This window comes from Vipera berus (assembly GCF_964194415.1).
Source record: "Vipera berus genome assembly, chromosome: 9".
NCBI lineage: Eukaryota > Metazoa > Chordata > Lepidosauria > Squamata > Viperidae > Vipera > Vipera berus.
In genome coordinates this window covers 12,364,320-12,379,816 of record NC_138212.1, presented here as the reverse complement: position 1 = coordinate 12,379,816, position 15,497 = coordinate 12,364,320, and the positions used below count along the sequence as shown (strand labels likewise).

At 43.8% G+C, this 15,497-nt stretch overlaps 1 protein-coding gene across 1 annotated transcript in view; it reads right to left on the bottom strand.

Moving 5' to 3' along the window:
* Positions 1 to 14,224, bottom strand: part of CATSPER4 (cation channel sperm associated 4) — a gene marked incomplete at both ends in the record, with an annotated part of 28,296 nt that extends 14,072 nt beyond the window's left edge. Inside the window, 9 exons of the mRNA XM_081334371.1 lie at positions 638 to 852; positions 1,072 to 1,264; positions 3,398 to 3,531; positions 4,869 to 4,989; positions 7,175 to 7,272; positions 8,928 to 9,029; positions 10,284 to 10,427; positions 13,430 to 13,513; positions 14,198 to 14,224. Of these exons, the coding sequence (XP_081190497.1) occupies positions 638 to 852; positions 1,072 to 1,264; positions 3,398 to 3,531; positions 4,869 to 4,989; positions 7,175 to 7,272; positions 8,928 to 9,029; positions 10,284 to 10,427; positions 13,430 to 13,513; positions 14,198 to 14,224 (1,118 nt within the window). The remainder of the gene's footprint in view (positions 1 to 637; positions 853 to 1,071; positions 1,265 to 3,397; positions 3,532 to 4,868; positions 4,990 to 7,174; positions 7,273 to 8,927; positions 9,030 to 10,283; positions 10,428 to 13,429; positions 13,514 to 14,197) is intronic.
* Positions 14,225 to 15,497: the final 1,273 nt, after the last annotated feature.

Below are 15,497 nucleotides of genomic sequence, written 5' to 3'. Positions count from 1 at the left end.
TCAGGTCCCCAAAAAGAGGAGGGGCAGGCGGTCCCCAGAGGCGCGCTGCTCGACAGTAGGAAGGGAGCACCTTTGCTCCTGCTGAGGCACCGCCTGACCCGCGACGACCGGAAGAATCGCTTGTCCGGTCACGGAGTGCGGAACAGCGGTACATGGCGCCACTCTTGCCCACAGACCATGCAGCGGCCCTCGCCAGCCGGCCTCGGCATGGCCGCCCCAAGCCCGGCTCTCTAGCACGTCTTCCAGGCCCGCCTGGCCAACCGTCTCCTGGGCAGGGCTTGGCTCCAGACGCGGCGACTGCTCCGTCTGCAAATGCTATCTCAAAGCCGGATCGCGCTTGGCTGTGCAGGCTGCCGAAAGGCGGGGACTCAGAGTTCCCGCGGTGGTTGCTGTTTGCAGAGTCTGGCCTAGAAAAGCGCGTGGCTTTGCACCATTTGCATCAGACGGGGCTGAATCGGGCTTGTGTTGGACACTTGGCAACTGGCATGTAAGTATTTTCCGGCATATAAGACGAAAAATCTTGAAAATCTTCTCAAAAGTCAGGGGTCGTCTTATACGCCCAGTCGTCTTATACGCCGGAAAATACGGTAGCTTTCATTCTAAGGTGGAAAAAACGCAGAGGAATGGTAGGACTTACTGGTCCAATTCATCCCTGACCATTTGATATTCCTTTAAGTTCTCATGGATCGCTTCCAAGACAAGGCAGAGATCTTCACAAGTTGTCTCATTCAAGTTGGCCAAATTGCCAAAGCTGAGCAACTCCTGATGATGGACCATGGGTGTTCCCTGAATAACTTCCTTTATATGCACCGCTTCTGACTGGGATGCAGTGTAGTCATCATCGGTGCCATCCTGCTCAAAAATCCATACAATTAGGCAGCCCTCAACTCACCCAAACACCATAAAGTACGGCTGTCCCTCTATTGAGTGAGCAGCTTCTACATATAATTTTTGATCTGGCCCTTGCAAGCTTCTGTGCCATTTTCCGGGCCCAGAGACTAGGCATACTGCCATACATGCAGTGCTTTTTCTTCCACTTGGCTTCCCCAAGTCTTGACATTACAAACTCACATCAAATCCAGCAAAGCTTCCTAAGGAAGGGAAATTGGCTTTCAATTGCTTCTTCTCATGATACGCAACCATAGATTGTTCCAAGTTGGTTGTCACCACAGCCACCAGCAGATTTGCAAAGATGAAGGCCCCAAAAGTGATGAAGATAAAGAAGTAGAGGGCCCCACCTATCTCTAAGGCTTTACCTTCATTTCTGTGAGGGAAGAAGACATGCAGTCATTAAAGGAGCCTTTTGTAACTACCTCAAGTTAATATGGCTTTGAGTCAGGCTTGTTCATCCCTCCTGGGGCCCAGGACCAGCCACATCTTTATGGATAGGGAGGTGACCAAGAGTTAAGGCTGGATGGGGGGCTATACGTATGGCCACAAAGGCCCTCCTTTCTGTTGGAGAAGAAAGTTGCATATATCAAGTTGCACTTGATTCCTTCAGACTAAATACATTGGCTGACATCAGACTAAATAAATTTAATCCTTAAACTAAATTCTCTCCCATTCTGGTCATTATGAAAGCCAAAAAAAAAAGTTGGGCCTCTAAGTGCAGAGAAGAGCAACAAAGTTGATAAGGGGCCTGGAGGCTAAATCATAGGATGAACAAAACTAGATGTGTCTAGTCTAGCAAAGACAAGGACTAGAGGGGATGCGATAAAAGTCTTCCAGTTCTTGAGAGACTGTCACAGAGAAGAGATTGTTCTTCCAAGTACTTGAGGGCAGGACAAGTAACAAGTAGAAGATCATTAAAAGAGAAATCCAACCTACATTTTTCTGACAGTGAGAACAATCAATCAGCAGAACAGCTTGAATCCAGAAGTTGTGGGCAAGCTGGAGATTTTCAAGAAGAGATTGGGCAGTCATTTGTCTGAAATGGTATAGAGCAGGGGTCCTCAAACCTGGCCACTTTAAGACTTGTGGACTTCAACTCCCAGAATTCCCCAGTGTTCTGTCCCAGCCTATGTGAGTCCTTGTTAACTCACAAGGACAAACCCCTCTTTTAATAAGTAGGCTGGAAATGCAGGAAAAGCAAACCCCTTTTATTATTATTTACAGACCTGCAAAATGTCCCAAAAGCAAAGGCAAACAAAACACAATTCAAATGGAGAATTGTCCAAAGGCAAACAGAACACAATTCAAACAGAGAATTGTTCACAGGCAAGGCAAACAGAACATGATTCCATGAAACTTGAGTCCTTTGTGAATAGTTGCCTTCAGCAACCGGCACCGCCCACACTTTCCCTTTTTATTATGCAGCCCCAAGGCATGGCTTCTCAATACCTTCTCCTCCTCCTCCTCCCTTGGAGCTACCCCATTGCCTCCCTCTGTCCTACTCGTTGCCTGTCGGCGTTTGCGAGCGTCTATGTTGTCTTCCAGCTTCCCAGCACAGCTGGGTCTCAGCCTGACCACGAGTGGAGGGGCCAGGTTCTTCATCAGATTGTAAGTCTTGGAGCTCATCAGAGCCTTCCTCCGACTCTGATAGCTCTCCAGGCCCCTCCTCCTCCTCCTCTGATTCCCCAGACTCAGCTGCCGGGTCCACTGGCTGCCATGGAATCACAACATGGCTGGTTGGGGAATTCTGGGAGTTAAGTCCACAAATCTTAAAGTGGCCAAGTTTGAGGCCCTCTGGTACAGAGTCTTTTGCTTGAGCAAGGAGTTGACCTAGAGGACCTCTAAGGTCCTTTCCAACCCTGTTATTCTATGTTCTGTGTTCTAAATCCAGTATGATCTTTCCAAGGACTGCACAGCAGATGCAAAAGGTAGCCATGTGATCCACAAAAAAAAAGATGGAAGCTTGGTGAGAATTTATTTCACATACTAATCTTGGTTAAATGTAATCTTAGGTAAGGGAGTGCTAGCCAGCCATGAACACTGAGTCCTTTGGGGCAGTTTTATGATTCAAAGGCTACTTGAGTCATGTTTAACTTCACTTTCATTCAACCACTTTATCCTTGTATTCATCTGGTTAGCAGTCATATCTGAAGTGATGACTTCAGCAGAAGCTTATATTTCATTTGATCTTTTGACACAAGTGCTCCAAGTTGAAACCATTTTGTAATTCGTTTCTCCAACTTATAGGAAGTTGTCTGAGGTGTGTGTGTGTGTCTAATTATAGAGACCCCATTGTGCCATTAATGACCTCTGCAAAAAGTGTCATAAAATCAAGTCAGGTCACAAATCTTAACTTATGACCACAACAACCTATGACCAGACCAATTATAGTCATAAGATGAGGACCATCTGTAATGTGTGAAAATATGATGAAGATAGATAGACAGACAGAAAGACGGACGGACGGACAGACAGATAGATGGATGTAGAAAAAGATTTTACTCACTCAAAGTCATTATAAATATTAATCCATCCATCCTGGGTGATGCAGATGAAAAGGGAATACAGAGCTGTTGCCAAGTTCCCAAAATGCTTTGGAACAAGAGTGCCAAAGAGAGTCACTCCAAACACAGAGAAGACCTGCAAAAATACACAGTGAGAATGGTGCAATAATATCTGTTGTCTGGGACACAGCTTCCCCCTTGAACTGGAAAATCACAAGAGAACATTGTAGACCAGCGGTCCCCAACTTTTGTGGCTTCGCAGACCAGCACAGGAGGGAAGAGGGAAACCGGGCCACATGAGTGGCAGGCTGATGTGCACGTGGCACACAGCTCAACTTGCAAATAGGCCACTGCCCAGCGGTGGGGGTTGGGGGGCCACTGTTGCAGACTGTCTGAAATAACCATATCATTCTTCAGACTACTTTCCACGCTAGGAGAAGGGCACAGATTTTTTTCTGCTAAGGACTGCATTGTAGGCAGAAGGAAGCAACTAATAGCACAGTCAGAACCATTTTTTTCTCCCTCTCTGATACCTTCTGTCAGGTGCGAAGAATCAGGACCATATATTAAGTTGTTCAATTAATTACATTAAGTAGTTCAGAAGATTTATTGGTCAAGCCTACACACAAGAAGGGATGCGGTGGCTCAGTGGGTTAGGACGCTGAGCTTGTCGATCAGAAGGTCGGCAGTTTGGCGGGTCGAATCCCCAGTGCCGCGTAGCAGAGTGAGCGCCTGTTACCCGTCCCAGCTTCTGCCAACCTAGCAGTTCGAAAGCACGTAAAAAAGCAAGTAGAAAAATAGGGACCACTACAGTGGGAAGGTAACGGCATTCCGTGCACCTTTGGCGTCTAGTCATGCCGGCCACAAAAAATAGGGACCACTACGGTGGGAATGTAACAGCGTTCCGTGCACCTCTGGCGTCTAGTCATGCCGGCCACATGACCACGGAGACATCCTCGGACAAGCGCTGGCTCTTCGGCTTTGAAACGGAGATGAGCACCAGCCCCTAGAGTCGGAAACGACTAGCATGCATGTGCGGGGGAACCTTTACCTTTACCTTTACACACAAGAATCTAGTCAACTATAGTTCAATACTAAATGGGCACCAGATAAAGGTCAATGGAACTCAAGAAGAGTTGGACTTAGACCGTTTGTTGGAATGTAACGATTCTGATGACTCATTTAATTCTGACCCTTCTGAAGGCAAATCATTCCACTGATTGTTCTCCCTGTCAGGAAATTTCTCCTTAGTTCTAGGTTGCTTCTCTCCTTGATTAGTTTCCCCCTGCTGCTTTTGTCCTGCCTTCAGGTCCTTTGGAGAATAAGTAAACCCCTTCTTCTTTATGGCAACCCCTTAGATATTGGAAGACTGCTATCATGTCATCTCTGGTCCTTCTTTTCATTGTCAGTTCATTTCTAAACAAAAGAATTTAGCTTGGGGTATGGAGAGGAGATCTGATGAAGGCATCTTACCAGCATGATGGCAAAAAGTAGGATCATGATATTTGCCATGTCAGGAATGGACTGCAAGATCACCTGGATCATTCTTGCCAGGCCACTAACCAAGCTACACACTTGTATCAGCCTCATGACTCTAGAAGGAAAAATAGAAAATGCGTCCATATACATTTACATAAAGCTGACAGCTCCAAGGAATGGCTGGTCTTAAGCCATTTTTTCTCAATCCATTGCCCTCTGGATGTTCTGGATTTCAGTGCCCATTGTCACAACCAGCACAGTCAACGGACATATTTCAGAATCCAACCATTTAGGTGAAACTGGCTACCAGGACAATGTTAGGGAAGCACAGACTCTAGTTTAACAGATGGTGTGGCATTAATATTTCATCTAATCTGGGGCGCACAGTAAATCGTTCACTGAAAATCACACAATAATATTGTCACGGTTCCGATAGATGAAACCCATTAAAAGAACTTCAAGGCAAAGATTTCTTCCTTAAGGAACATTTTATTCAGGAAACAAAGTATGGGCACTTACATAGCTGAACCCAAGACTAAAGTTCCCTCCCCCAGATACCAAGTAATAAGTTGCAATTCCCACCTCAGAAAGGCTGTCATAAATCACATTCACCAATTAATCCAAAATGCGGGCTCTCCTCCCAACTTCTCAGCCCAGCCAAAACTTTATCTAATACTGGCCTTGAGTTCCCACACAGCTGCAATTGTTATGGCTAACTGGAAATGCTCAAACATTCCCCTCTACCCCCCCCCTTCTACATCTAAAATTCCAAAAAGCAGAAATAACCACAATGAATACAATGGCTACAGTTTCATCAATTGTCACAGCGTTGACAAATATATTATACTGCGCTGGAGAAACTGGAAGCTGACAAAACCTTAATTACAGGTAGTCCTTGACTTACGACCACAATTGACCCCCAAATTTTCTGTTGTTAAGTGAGACATTTGTGAAGTGAGTTTTGCCCCATTGTACAACATTTCTTGCAGCAGTTGTTAAGTGAATCACTGCAGTTGATAAGTTAGTAACCCGGTCATTAAGCGAATCTGGCTTCCCCACTGACTTTACTCATCAGATGGTCACGAAAGGGGATCATATGATCTTAGGACACAGCAACGATCATAATTATGCACCAGTGGCCAAGCATTTGTATTTTGATCACATAATCCTGGGGATGCTGCAAAGGTCATAACTGTGAAAAACGGTCATAAGTAATTTTTTTCAATGCCGTGGTAACTTTGAACTGTTTCTAAATGAACTGTTGTAAGTCAAAGACTACCTCTACATATTTTGGAACCTAAAAAGGAAAACTATCTTGGATTAGATTAGATTGTTGGTCCATCTAGTCCAGGGGTCTTCAAACCTGGCCCTTTTATGAGTTGTGGACTTCAACTCCCAGAATTCCTCAGCCAGACCTGGCTGAGGAATTCTGGGAATTGAAGTCCACAAGTCATAAAAGGGCCAGGTTTGAAGACCCCTGATCTAGTGAGACTATGTGGTACTTCCAACCTCCTGTCCCAATCTTGTCACACTTAGCACGAAAGTTCCCCTTCTTTTGATTTCATTCGTTAGCCTTTGTTTATTATTTACCTGTTGTATTAAGCATTTACAGGACTTTGTGGCTTCTTGACAAAGTTCATCTTCTAGACTAGAGTCTATGCATATACAACATACAGTACTTAATCAGCTAGTTACAAACCTAATGGTGGCATTTGTACAAAATACTAAGCTTGGTTAATTTTGACCTGGGTTAGATATCTTGTGGATCAGTATATTTTCTGAATCCAGGTTATTAGGTTAATTTATGGTTTAATGTATTGTGAAACCCAGAACACATTCTTTAACTAGCAAGATGACCAAGATCTCTGATGGGGGCCTTTCAAAAATCTTTTACTGCTTGATTCTTTTTTTAAACAGACAAAACCAGGAATTGAACCCAAGAATAATATATGGAAAACATGCATTCTTCCACAGGGCTGTGGTTCTTGCCTGTTACATTACTGCCATCCAGTTTGACATTATTTCAACTCTACATTGGATCAGTCCATCTGGAAGAATGTAAGATGTATCTTTATATGGGTATAAAAAGAGGTTGGGAGTTATTTGAGAATCTTCTGAATCAAAACCAGCGTGAAATACCAGTTGCAAAGAGTATCGGTTAAAGAGACCATTCATTTTTGTGTCTGTCCTTATGAATTTCCCAGATACATTGAGTTGAGCATTGGATGACACAAAACAAGGACTAAACAAAACTTTGGCCTGATCCAATAGCACCCATCTTACCTTTTTTATGTCCTTACCTGACCATTCGAAAAAATGTCTCATTCTCTAATAGAGGAATAATCAAACCGATGCATAGGTACAACACAATACAAAAATTGATGATATTCCAGCCATCCTGTTTAGGGGAGAGAGTAAACTCTTGAGAGACAAGGAAGGTTAGGTATATGGAAGGATGAAGTTTCTCCAAATTCTTTAGTCCGGGAGTAAGGCAATTTTAGGAATTTCTGATCCAAATTGGAAGGAAGGCAGGAGTAATCCAACATCAGGGATCTAAATAGAATTTCATAAGAAGACCTTAGGGGAGTTGATTCATTCCATGCTCACATCCAGGAGGCTACCAAATATGCAGAATTTTCTTTCTCTGCACCAAGACTCTATTCCATATGGGTTACATCAGAGCAAATATCTTATATGTCAAGGTAATAATTTAACAGGTAACCAGCTTGTATAATGTGAGATGTATGATGTAATGTAATATAAGGTGGATGATGCAATGATAGGAATGACTCATCAGGGTCTGTGTCTCTTTAAGAGCAAGCAGGGTCTGTATCCCTTTAAGAGCCTGAGTATAAAAGGGAAGGCTTTTGCTGGAGTGTCTCTTTCTTCCGTTTGCTTGCTGTAACTGCTGTGTTGGATCCTGCTGTATTACCATGTGTATGTATATTGTTCCTGCTGTATGATATTGTAGACAGTGTGAACCACCATTTAATATAGACCACTGTTTACTATGTTTTCTCCTGTGTTATCTCAGTGCAATAAGGCTGTGCATGCTCTGACGTTATATATACCATCAGTAAAATTTTCAAAAAGGGAGAGGAACATTAAGGGTAGTCCTCAACTTACAGCCATTTTTTTCAGGACTGTTCAAAGTTGCAACAGCACTGAAAAAAGGTGACTTGTGACCATTTTTATAATAATAATAATAATAATAATAATAATAATAATAATAATAATAATAATAATAATAATAATAATAATAATAATAATAATAATAATTTTATTTGTATACCGCCCTTCTCCCGAAGGACTCAGGGCGGTGAACCGGGCAAACATATAAAAATACAAGAATACAAACATTAAAAGAGATTAAACAAGTGCCCAGAAACTAACAACAATGAATTAAAATACATTAAAACAATATTAAAATCTAAACCCATCACCCATCAGGCCAGGCCGGCTTGTTCGAACAAGTAGGTCTTCAGATCGCGTCGGAAGGAGCGCAGGTCGGGCGCCATCCGGAGCTCAACCGGCAAACGGTTCCACAATTCCGGCACACCCACAGAGAAGGACCTCCCCCTGGGGGCCACCAGGCGACATTCTCTGACCGGTGGCACCCTGAGGAGGCCCTCTCTGTGGGAGCGCACTGGGCGGAGGGAAGTTGATGTAAGTTGACTCTTACAGCATTCCCATGGTCATGTGATCAAAATTCAGAGGGCAACTGGCTCATATTTATGATGGTCGCAGTGTCCCAAGGTCATGGGATCTGCTTTTGTGACCTTCTGACAAGCAAAGTCAATGGTGAAGCAAGTTTCACTTAACAGCCATGTTACTAACTTACCAACCACAGGGATTCACTTAACAGCTGTGGCAAGAACAACTCTGGCAAGAAAAATCATAAAGTGGGGCAAAACTCACTTAAGATGTTTCGCAGCCGAAAATTTGTGGGGATAGGTTGAGGACTACCTGTATGTATCTGTTTGCACAAAGTTTCAATGCCTGAATGAGGCTTCTTTGGACGAAACCTTAAGACAAAACCCTTGGCCCCCTCACCTTCCAGTACAAACAGAATCCATAGTACCAGTTGAGAATGACCTCACAGATCAGAAAAGACAGCACAATCGTGTCAATGGCGGAGAATAATCCAAAGTACTTCTGTGCAAGGAAAAGAAAAACAAAGAGAGATTTGCGTGCCTCTATTTTTTATAACATTCTCTTAAAGTTCTCATACTTTGCCTTTAATGCTTAGGTATTGACCTCATTTGCACGAGAACGCTTACATCTGCCTGCGTCTAATGCGGCCAGGAAAGAGCAGTAAGCTGATTATTTATTTAATTGCTAAATTTATTTGCCACCTATCTCACCACTGGGCTACTCTGGGTGAAAATTTAAGACAACTCAGCATGCCCAGCTCACCACTGTCAGCTCACCACCACCGAGTCACCTCTGCCAACTCACTGCCACCAAGTCACTGCAGGACATCTCCACACAACCAACTCACCACGGGGACAACTCTCTGTGGGCAGCCAGAGGGAGAACCGGGCGGGCAGGTGAGTGAGTGGGTAGACAGACCAAGGAGCAACGATAGCAGCCAGGCGCTTCCCATTTTCACACCTGTTGCCACCATTTTGAGCTCCAGGCCACCCGTGGCGGGTTGTCCCTGCAGCCAGTTGGCCATGTGGGGTGGTCCTGCAGTGACTTGGCAGTGGTGAGTTGACCACGCCGAGCTGGCCACGCCAAACTGTCTCATTCCATATATAGCGGAATGAGACAATACATATTTATAACAGCAAAATTACTGATAACGGTAAAATGGAAAAAAAATAATTTTAAAAATGTACACATAACAATAGCAAAGCATTGAAAGAGTGAAAATACACGAGGGGAGTACAATAATATAAATTAGAAGATGGGCAGAGGGGGAGGAGAAAGCACAGGGAGGAGGAGGGGGGGCAACTAATTAGTCACGTCCCATCCATTATTTACTTATTGCAGGGGCGGGCACTACTTTTTACAGGTAGTGAGCACATTTCTGAACAGCCTGCCAGGGGGGCAGTAGATAAGATTTTCCTCCCACTCGTGGGATCCATGTGTTTTACTATTTTATTACACTGGAAAAGTTATAAACTTCTTTTTAAAAAATCAAAATAAACATGCCAAGTCTTGAGGAGGTTTAGGTCACCTATGTTGAGTCTTCACGAAACATTTCAAACTTGCAGCGCTGAGAGTGATCTTTTGCTATCAAATATCATTTGTGGCCCCAAAAAAGGGGCCGGGAGGGTTTATGCAGCCCAAGGACCATCAGAAGACACAGAACAATCCCTGGAGAAGCACAGGTGTTCTCCCACCCACACCCACACCCCACATTTTCGCAGGAAGCAGTTCTCCTGCCAGGCACAATATACCAACCTCTTCTAGTGTTGGCTCCGTTCGGAGAGCAATGACAATGGCGTTGCCAATTACAAGAGTCGCCAGCAGAATCTTGAAAGCTGGATGATGCAGGAACTTTCCCATGTAGGTTTTTGAGATATACTCTTCCACATCCCAGTCATCCTGTTGGAGAAAGAGTGGTGTGGTTCTCTGATTATTATTTATTTTAGCCTACGATGAGAACATGTCGAAAGAGAAATAAACGTATATACGCAGTCCACATAATTATAAGTCAGCTGAATGGTAAAAAAATATAAAGATGAAAAAGATGCTGAGAGAGCAAAGAAGAGCAGCAAAGATGATCAGGGGGATGGAGGCTAAAACATATGAAGAACGGTTGCAGGAACTGGGTATGGCTAGTCTATGAAAAGGACTAGAGGTGAGATGATAGCAGCATTCCAATATTTGAGGGGCTGCCACAAAGAAGAGGGAGTCAAGCTATTTTCCAAAGGCAGAACAAGAAGCCACGGATGGAAGCTAATCAAGGACAGAAGCAACCTACTGTAGAAATTTCCTATTGATGAGAACAATTCACCAGTGGAGCAGGTTGCCTTCAAAAATTGTTACTGCTCCAACACTGGAGTTTTGAAGAAGAGATTGGACAGCCATTGACCAGAATGGTTTGGGGTCTCCTGCTTGTGCAGAGGTTGGACTAGAAGACTCCAAGGTCCCTTATCATGCACAGTCCAATGGTCTTATGGAAAGGATGAAGCAGACAGATTGCTAAGCACATTGATTTGTGCTTTAAATTGTAAGCCACCCTGAGTCTTCGGAGAAGGGCAGGATATAAATGGGATTTAAAAAAAAGACTCTATTGGGTATGCTCAAGAAATATGCAGGGCTTGACCCAAAACATTGAGATACATGGCTGCCTTTTCTACTGTTTGCCTATGGGGAAGTTCCTCAGGCATCCACAGGATTCAGCCCTTTTGAATTACTATATAGAAGACAACCTTGTGGTGTTCTAGACATTGGTAAAGAAAGCTGGTGTGGAAACTTAGAAGGCTAAAAAACCTAACTGAATCATCCTAACGCAAAAGAATAAGTTGAAAGCCCTAGCATAGGGGTCCCCAACCCTCAATCTATGGATTGGCACTAGTCCACAGCATGCAAGCAACTGGTCCACAAAAACAAGTAAAGCCCCATTCATGGGATGCAGGCAGCATGCGAAACCCCGTCCCCTTCAGTCTGGGGAAAAACCTCTCTCCATGGAGCTAATCCTTGGTGCCCAAAAGGTTGGGGGAGGTGCTGCCCTAGGACACATTTGCCCAGGAACATTTAGCAACTGCCAGAGAAAGCCAGAAAAAAAACATTAAGATCAAAGGCGGAAGGTGAAGCGATTTAACATAGGAGACCAAGTCCTGTTACTCCAGACCAGGAGTCCTCAAACTTGGCCCTTTAATGACTTGTGAACTTCAACTCCCAGAATTCCTCAGCCAGCATGCCTGGCTGAGGAATTCTGGGAGTTGAAGTCCACAAGTCATAAAAAGGCCAAGTTTGAGGACCCCTGACCTACAGAGTGATATATAAGTCTAAATGCTATTGCTATTACTATAAGACAGGGGTCTTCAAACCTGGCCCTTTTATGACTTGTGGACTTCAACTCCCAGAATTCCTCAGCCAGAGGAGTTGAAGTCCACAAGTCATAAAAGGGCCAAGTTTGAAGACTCCTGCTACAGACAGTCCTCAATTTACAACCATTTGCTGAGTGACTGTTCAAAGGTCATAAAGTGGGACAAAACTCACTTAACAACTGTCTTGCTTAGCAACAGAAATTTTAGGCTAAATTTTGGTCGTACTTCGAGGACTTCTGTATTGCCTAGGTGATAGTGTCCCTACATAGGAAAGAGAAGAACTGGCCCAGTGAAATTACGAAACAGAATTGAGAGACCGACGGGGGGAGAGACAATATATCCTGCCAACTTCCTAAGGGAATGGCACAATAGAGTTGAACCTTGGATGGCTTTGTTGATGTTAAAAGAAAGGCATCAAGAATTATTGGATCAAATTTAGGATGTGATACACAACAATCCCAAGGAAAAATACTCATAAATTCTGAGTTAGAAGATAGTTAAAAGGAAGAACTAGAACAGGGGTAGGCAACCTTGGCTCTTTTATGACTCGTGGACTTCAACTCCCAGAATTCCTGAGCCACCTGGCTCAGGAATTTTGGGAGTTGAAGTCCACGAGTCATAACAGAGCCAAGGTTGCCTACCCCTGAACTAGAACGAATGGTACTCTAGATTTATGTGTGCCGTACAACTGGGTGTGACTTTCTTGGAGCCTGGGTATATGTAAAAGAACACATAAAATTAAGTCGTCCTCCATCACAGCAAATCAAAGAAAGCATCCCAGGTCTACTCAGACAAGAAGTGATATTTTTTTCTCTGTTTTGTTCCTTCACCAATCAAAAATCTCTTTCCTCGTTCTTATCAAGAATCAGGGTATACCCTGAAATATTCTTAGAGGCCTTCCCCTTTAGTATATTGATAGAGGAGCATATTTGTAGCTCCGGGTTGAAAGGAGGGATCCCAAGTGTTCTTCGAGCTTGGTAGTTTTCTTGCAGATGTTTCATTACCAAACTAGGTAACATCATCAGCGCTAATTTGCTAACAGCAATAGCATTTAGACCGCTTCACAGTGCTTTACAGCCCTCGCTAAGCCATTGACAGAGTCAGCCTTTTGCCCCCAACAATCTGGCTCCTCATTTTACCGAACCTGGAAGGATGGAAGGCTGAGTCAACCTTGAGCCAGTGAGAATTGAACTGCTGGCAGTCGGCAGAGTCAGCCTGCAATACTGCACAGATGTAATGAAACTTCTGTTGAAAGAAAGAAAGAAAGAAAGAAAGAAAGAAAGAAAGAAAGAAAGAAAGAAAGAAAGAAAGAAAGAAAGAAAGAAAGAAAGAAAGAAAGAAAGAAACCACCAAGCCCTCTTAATGTGTGAATGCTCTCTTGTGTTGTCTGGATGAAAGCTACCCTCTTGAGCCTAACACCTCTTTAGGCTTAGTGTCAGTTGTCTGTTTTCTCCCTCTACAACTTTCCCAAATCCTGTTTCCATCACCAAAACACACCAAGAAAGAAGGAAAGAGCCCTTTGAAGGAAGCCACAAGGGGAAAACAGCATACCTGGGCCCGAATGATGTCTTTGCAGCTAATCAGAGGCGCTTCCAGTTCATTGAAGGAACTCTGCCGAGGATACTGCTCACTCTGCTGTGGGAAAGAAAACTTTCACTGTTTACATGCTGCAGCCCGTTCTAAAAATTTGGGGTGCAGGGATGGTGGAGGAATTGGGATCCTTATTACCTGGGATCAGTCCCTAAATACCTTCAGGTGAGCCAGTTTGGTCTAGTGCAGAGGTAGGCAACCTTGGCTCTTTTATGACTCGTGGACTTCAACTCCCAGAATTCCTGAGCCCAGGAATTCTGGGAGTTGAAGTCCACGAGTCATAAAAGAGCCAAGGTTGCCTACCCCTGGTCTAGTGCTTAAGGCGCCAGGCTAGAAACCAGGTGACCTTGAGGTCTAGTTCCCCTTTAGCCATGAAAATCAGCTGGGTAACCTTGGGCCAGTCTTTCTCTCACTCTTTCTCTCTCTCTCTCTCTCAACCCATCCCACCTTAGAGGGTTGTTGTTGTTGTGGGCAAAACGGGAAGAGGAAGGTGTGTTGGATATGTTTACCGCCTTGAGTTATTTGTAAAAATAATAAGGGTGGGATACAAATAAATCAACCATGTGGTGTGGCAGCCTATGGACCGTTTAGAAGTGAGGTTCCCAAACTCTTCAGCTCATCAACCCCTTCGTGAAGCTTGAGTTTGTTGCTATCACCCAAGGAAGGAGAGGATGCGCCCATCCACCCCCACCATCGCCCCATTTGAGAATTCAAGAAGCAGCCTCTAACCAGCGAGCCCTTATAAGGGTTCTCCATCCTTTTTCTCCTTGCCAAGCCCACCGCCTCTACTGTCTACTTGAACATCCCACTCCTGTAGAATCTGGTGAGTGTGACCTCACAGACATCAGAACTCCCTTCAGTGCAGGTGAGCCGGCAAGATGGCGAAAGAGAGAAGGCAGCAGGTGCCAGGAGGAAAAAAATTGAGGAGGAAGGGGTTTCCTACAAACATTTCTCATACATAGAGAAGGAGAGGTGGGATTCTGCCTGGTGAATAAGTCAGGCTGTGACAAACCGAACTGAAGCCATTTTCCTTTTGTCTTTGTTGCCACATATTTAGTTAGAAGAAGGAGGGGGTGGTGGTGTAATTCTCAGTTAGCCAAAAGAATTCATATGCATGGGAACCAAGGTCATTGCTGATAACATTTTGGCAGATTGGAGAGCTTGCCCCACCCTCAAGTATTTCAACAAATAACAAAGGGAAAAGCTATATTCTATCAAAGATCAGCTTCTTATAGTACTCTCCGCTCTAAAGAAAACAATTATAGCACGGAACAAAGAAAATAAACCAATACAGAAAACGTTCATCAATCTTTTTCCAAACTCATATTAAAAAAAAAGGCAAGCTGAACTACAATCATATATTTTAAATAAGAAAAATGACTTATAGACCAGCTCATGTATGCCTAGCTTTCGTATCATCCTTATTATAAGCATCTTCACATGAAAACCTTATCTACTTACGGTCAAAGAGCTTCTTAGGTAAAAGGCTTATTCCTAAAGGTAATTAGTGCAGAAATAGCTTTCTGGGTGGTTGTTTTTTTCCTCCAGTTCCACCTGGTGCTTAACTCACTTCAATCAGCTTAAAACGCTGACCAAAATTATAGCTGCAAATTACTGAATGTATTCCATTATAAATCAGTAATATAATGCCACCCATGTTTACTGTGCAGAGCTGTGATGAAAAAAAAAGAGAAAAGGCTTTTAGAAAGGAATATCTTAATGTATTTATTTTTATACAGATATAGTGTGTGGGGGGGGTTTCCTTCAAGAGCTCCAGGTGACAGCATCCCGCTCTTCCAATTTTTCTCTTCAATAATCCTTCAGAGAGTTTGGCACATGCACCCACAGGAGGTCTCGCAAAAGTCAAGATGGTGCTCACAATCTTGTGACCCAGGTCCCACCACTTTCTATGTGTGTGGCACAGTGCACATAAGGAAGGGGGGAGCTTTGATTAGTTGATAATGCTGCCATCTTGGCAAGGTAAATTGGGCCCATTTTAAATTTAACTTCATATCAGGGTGCCCATAGA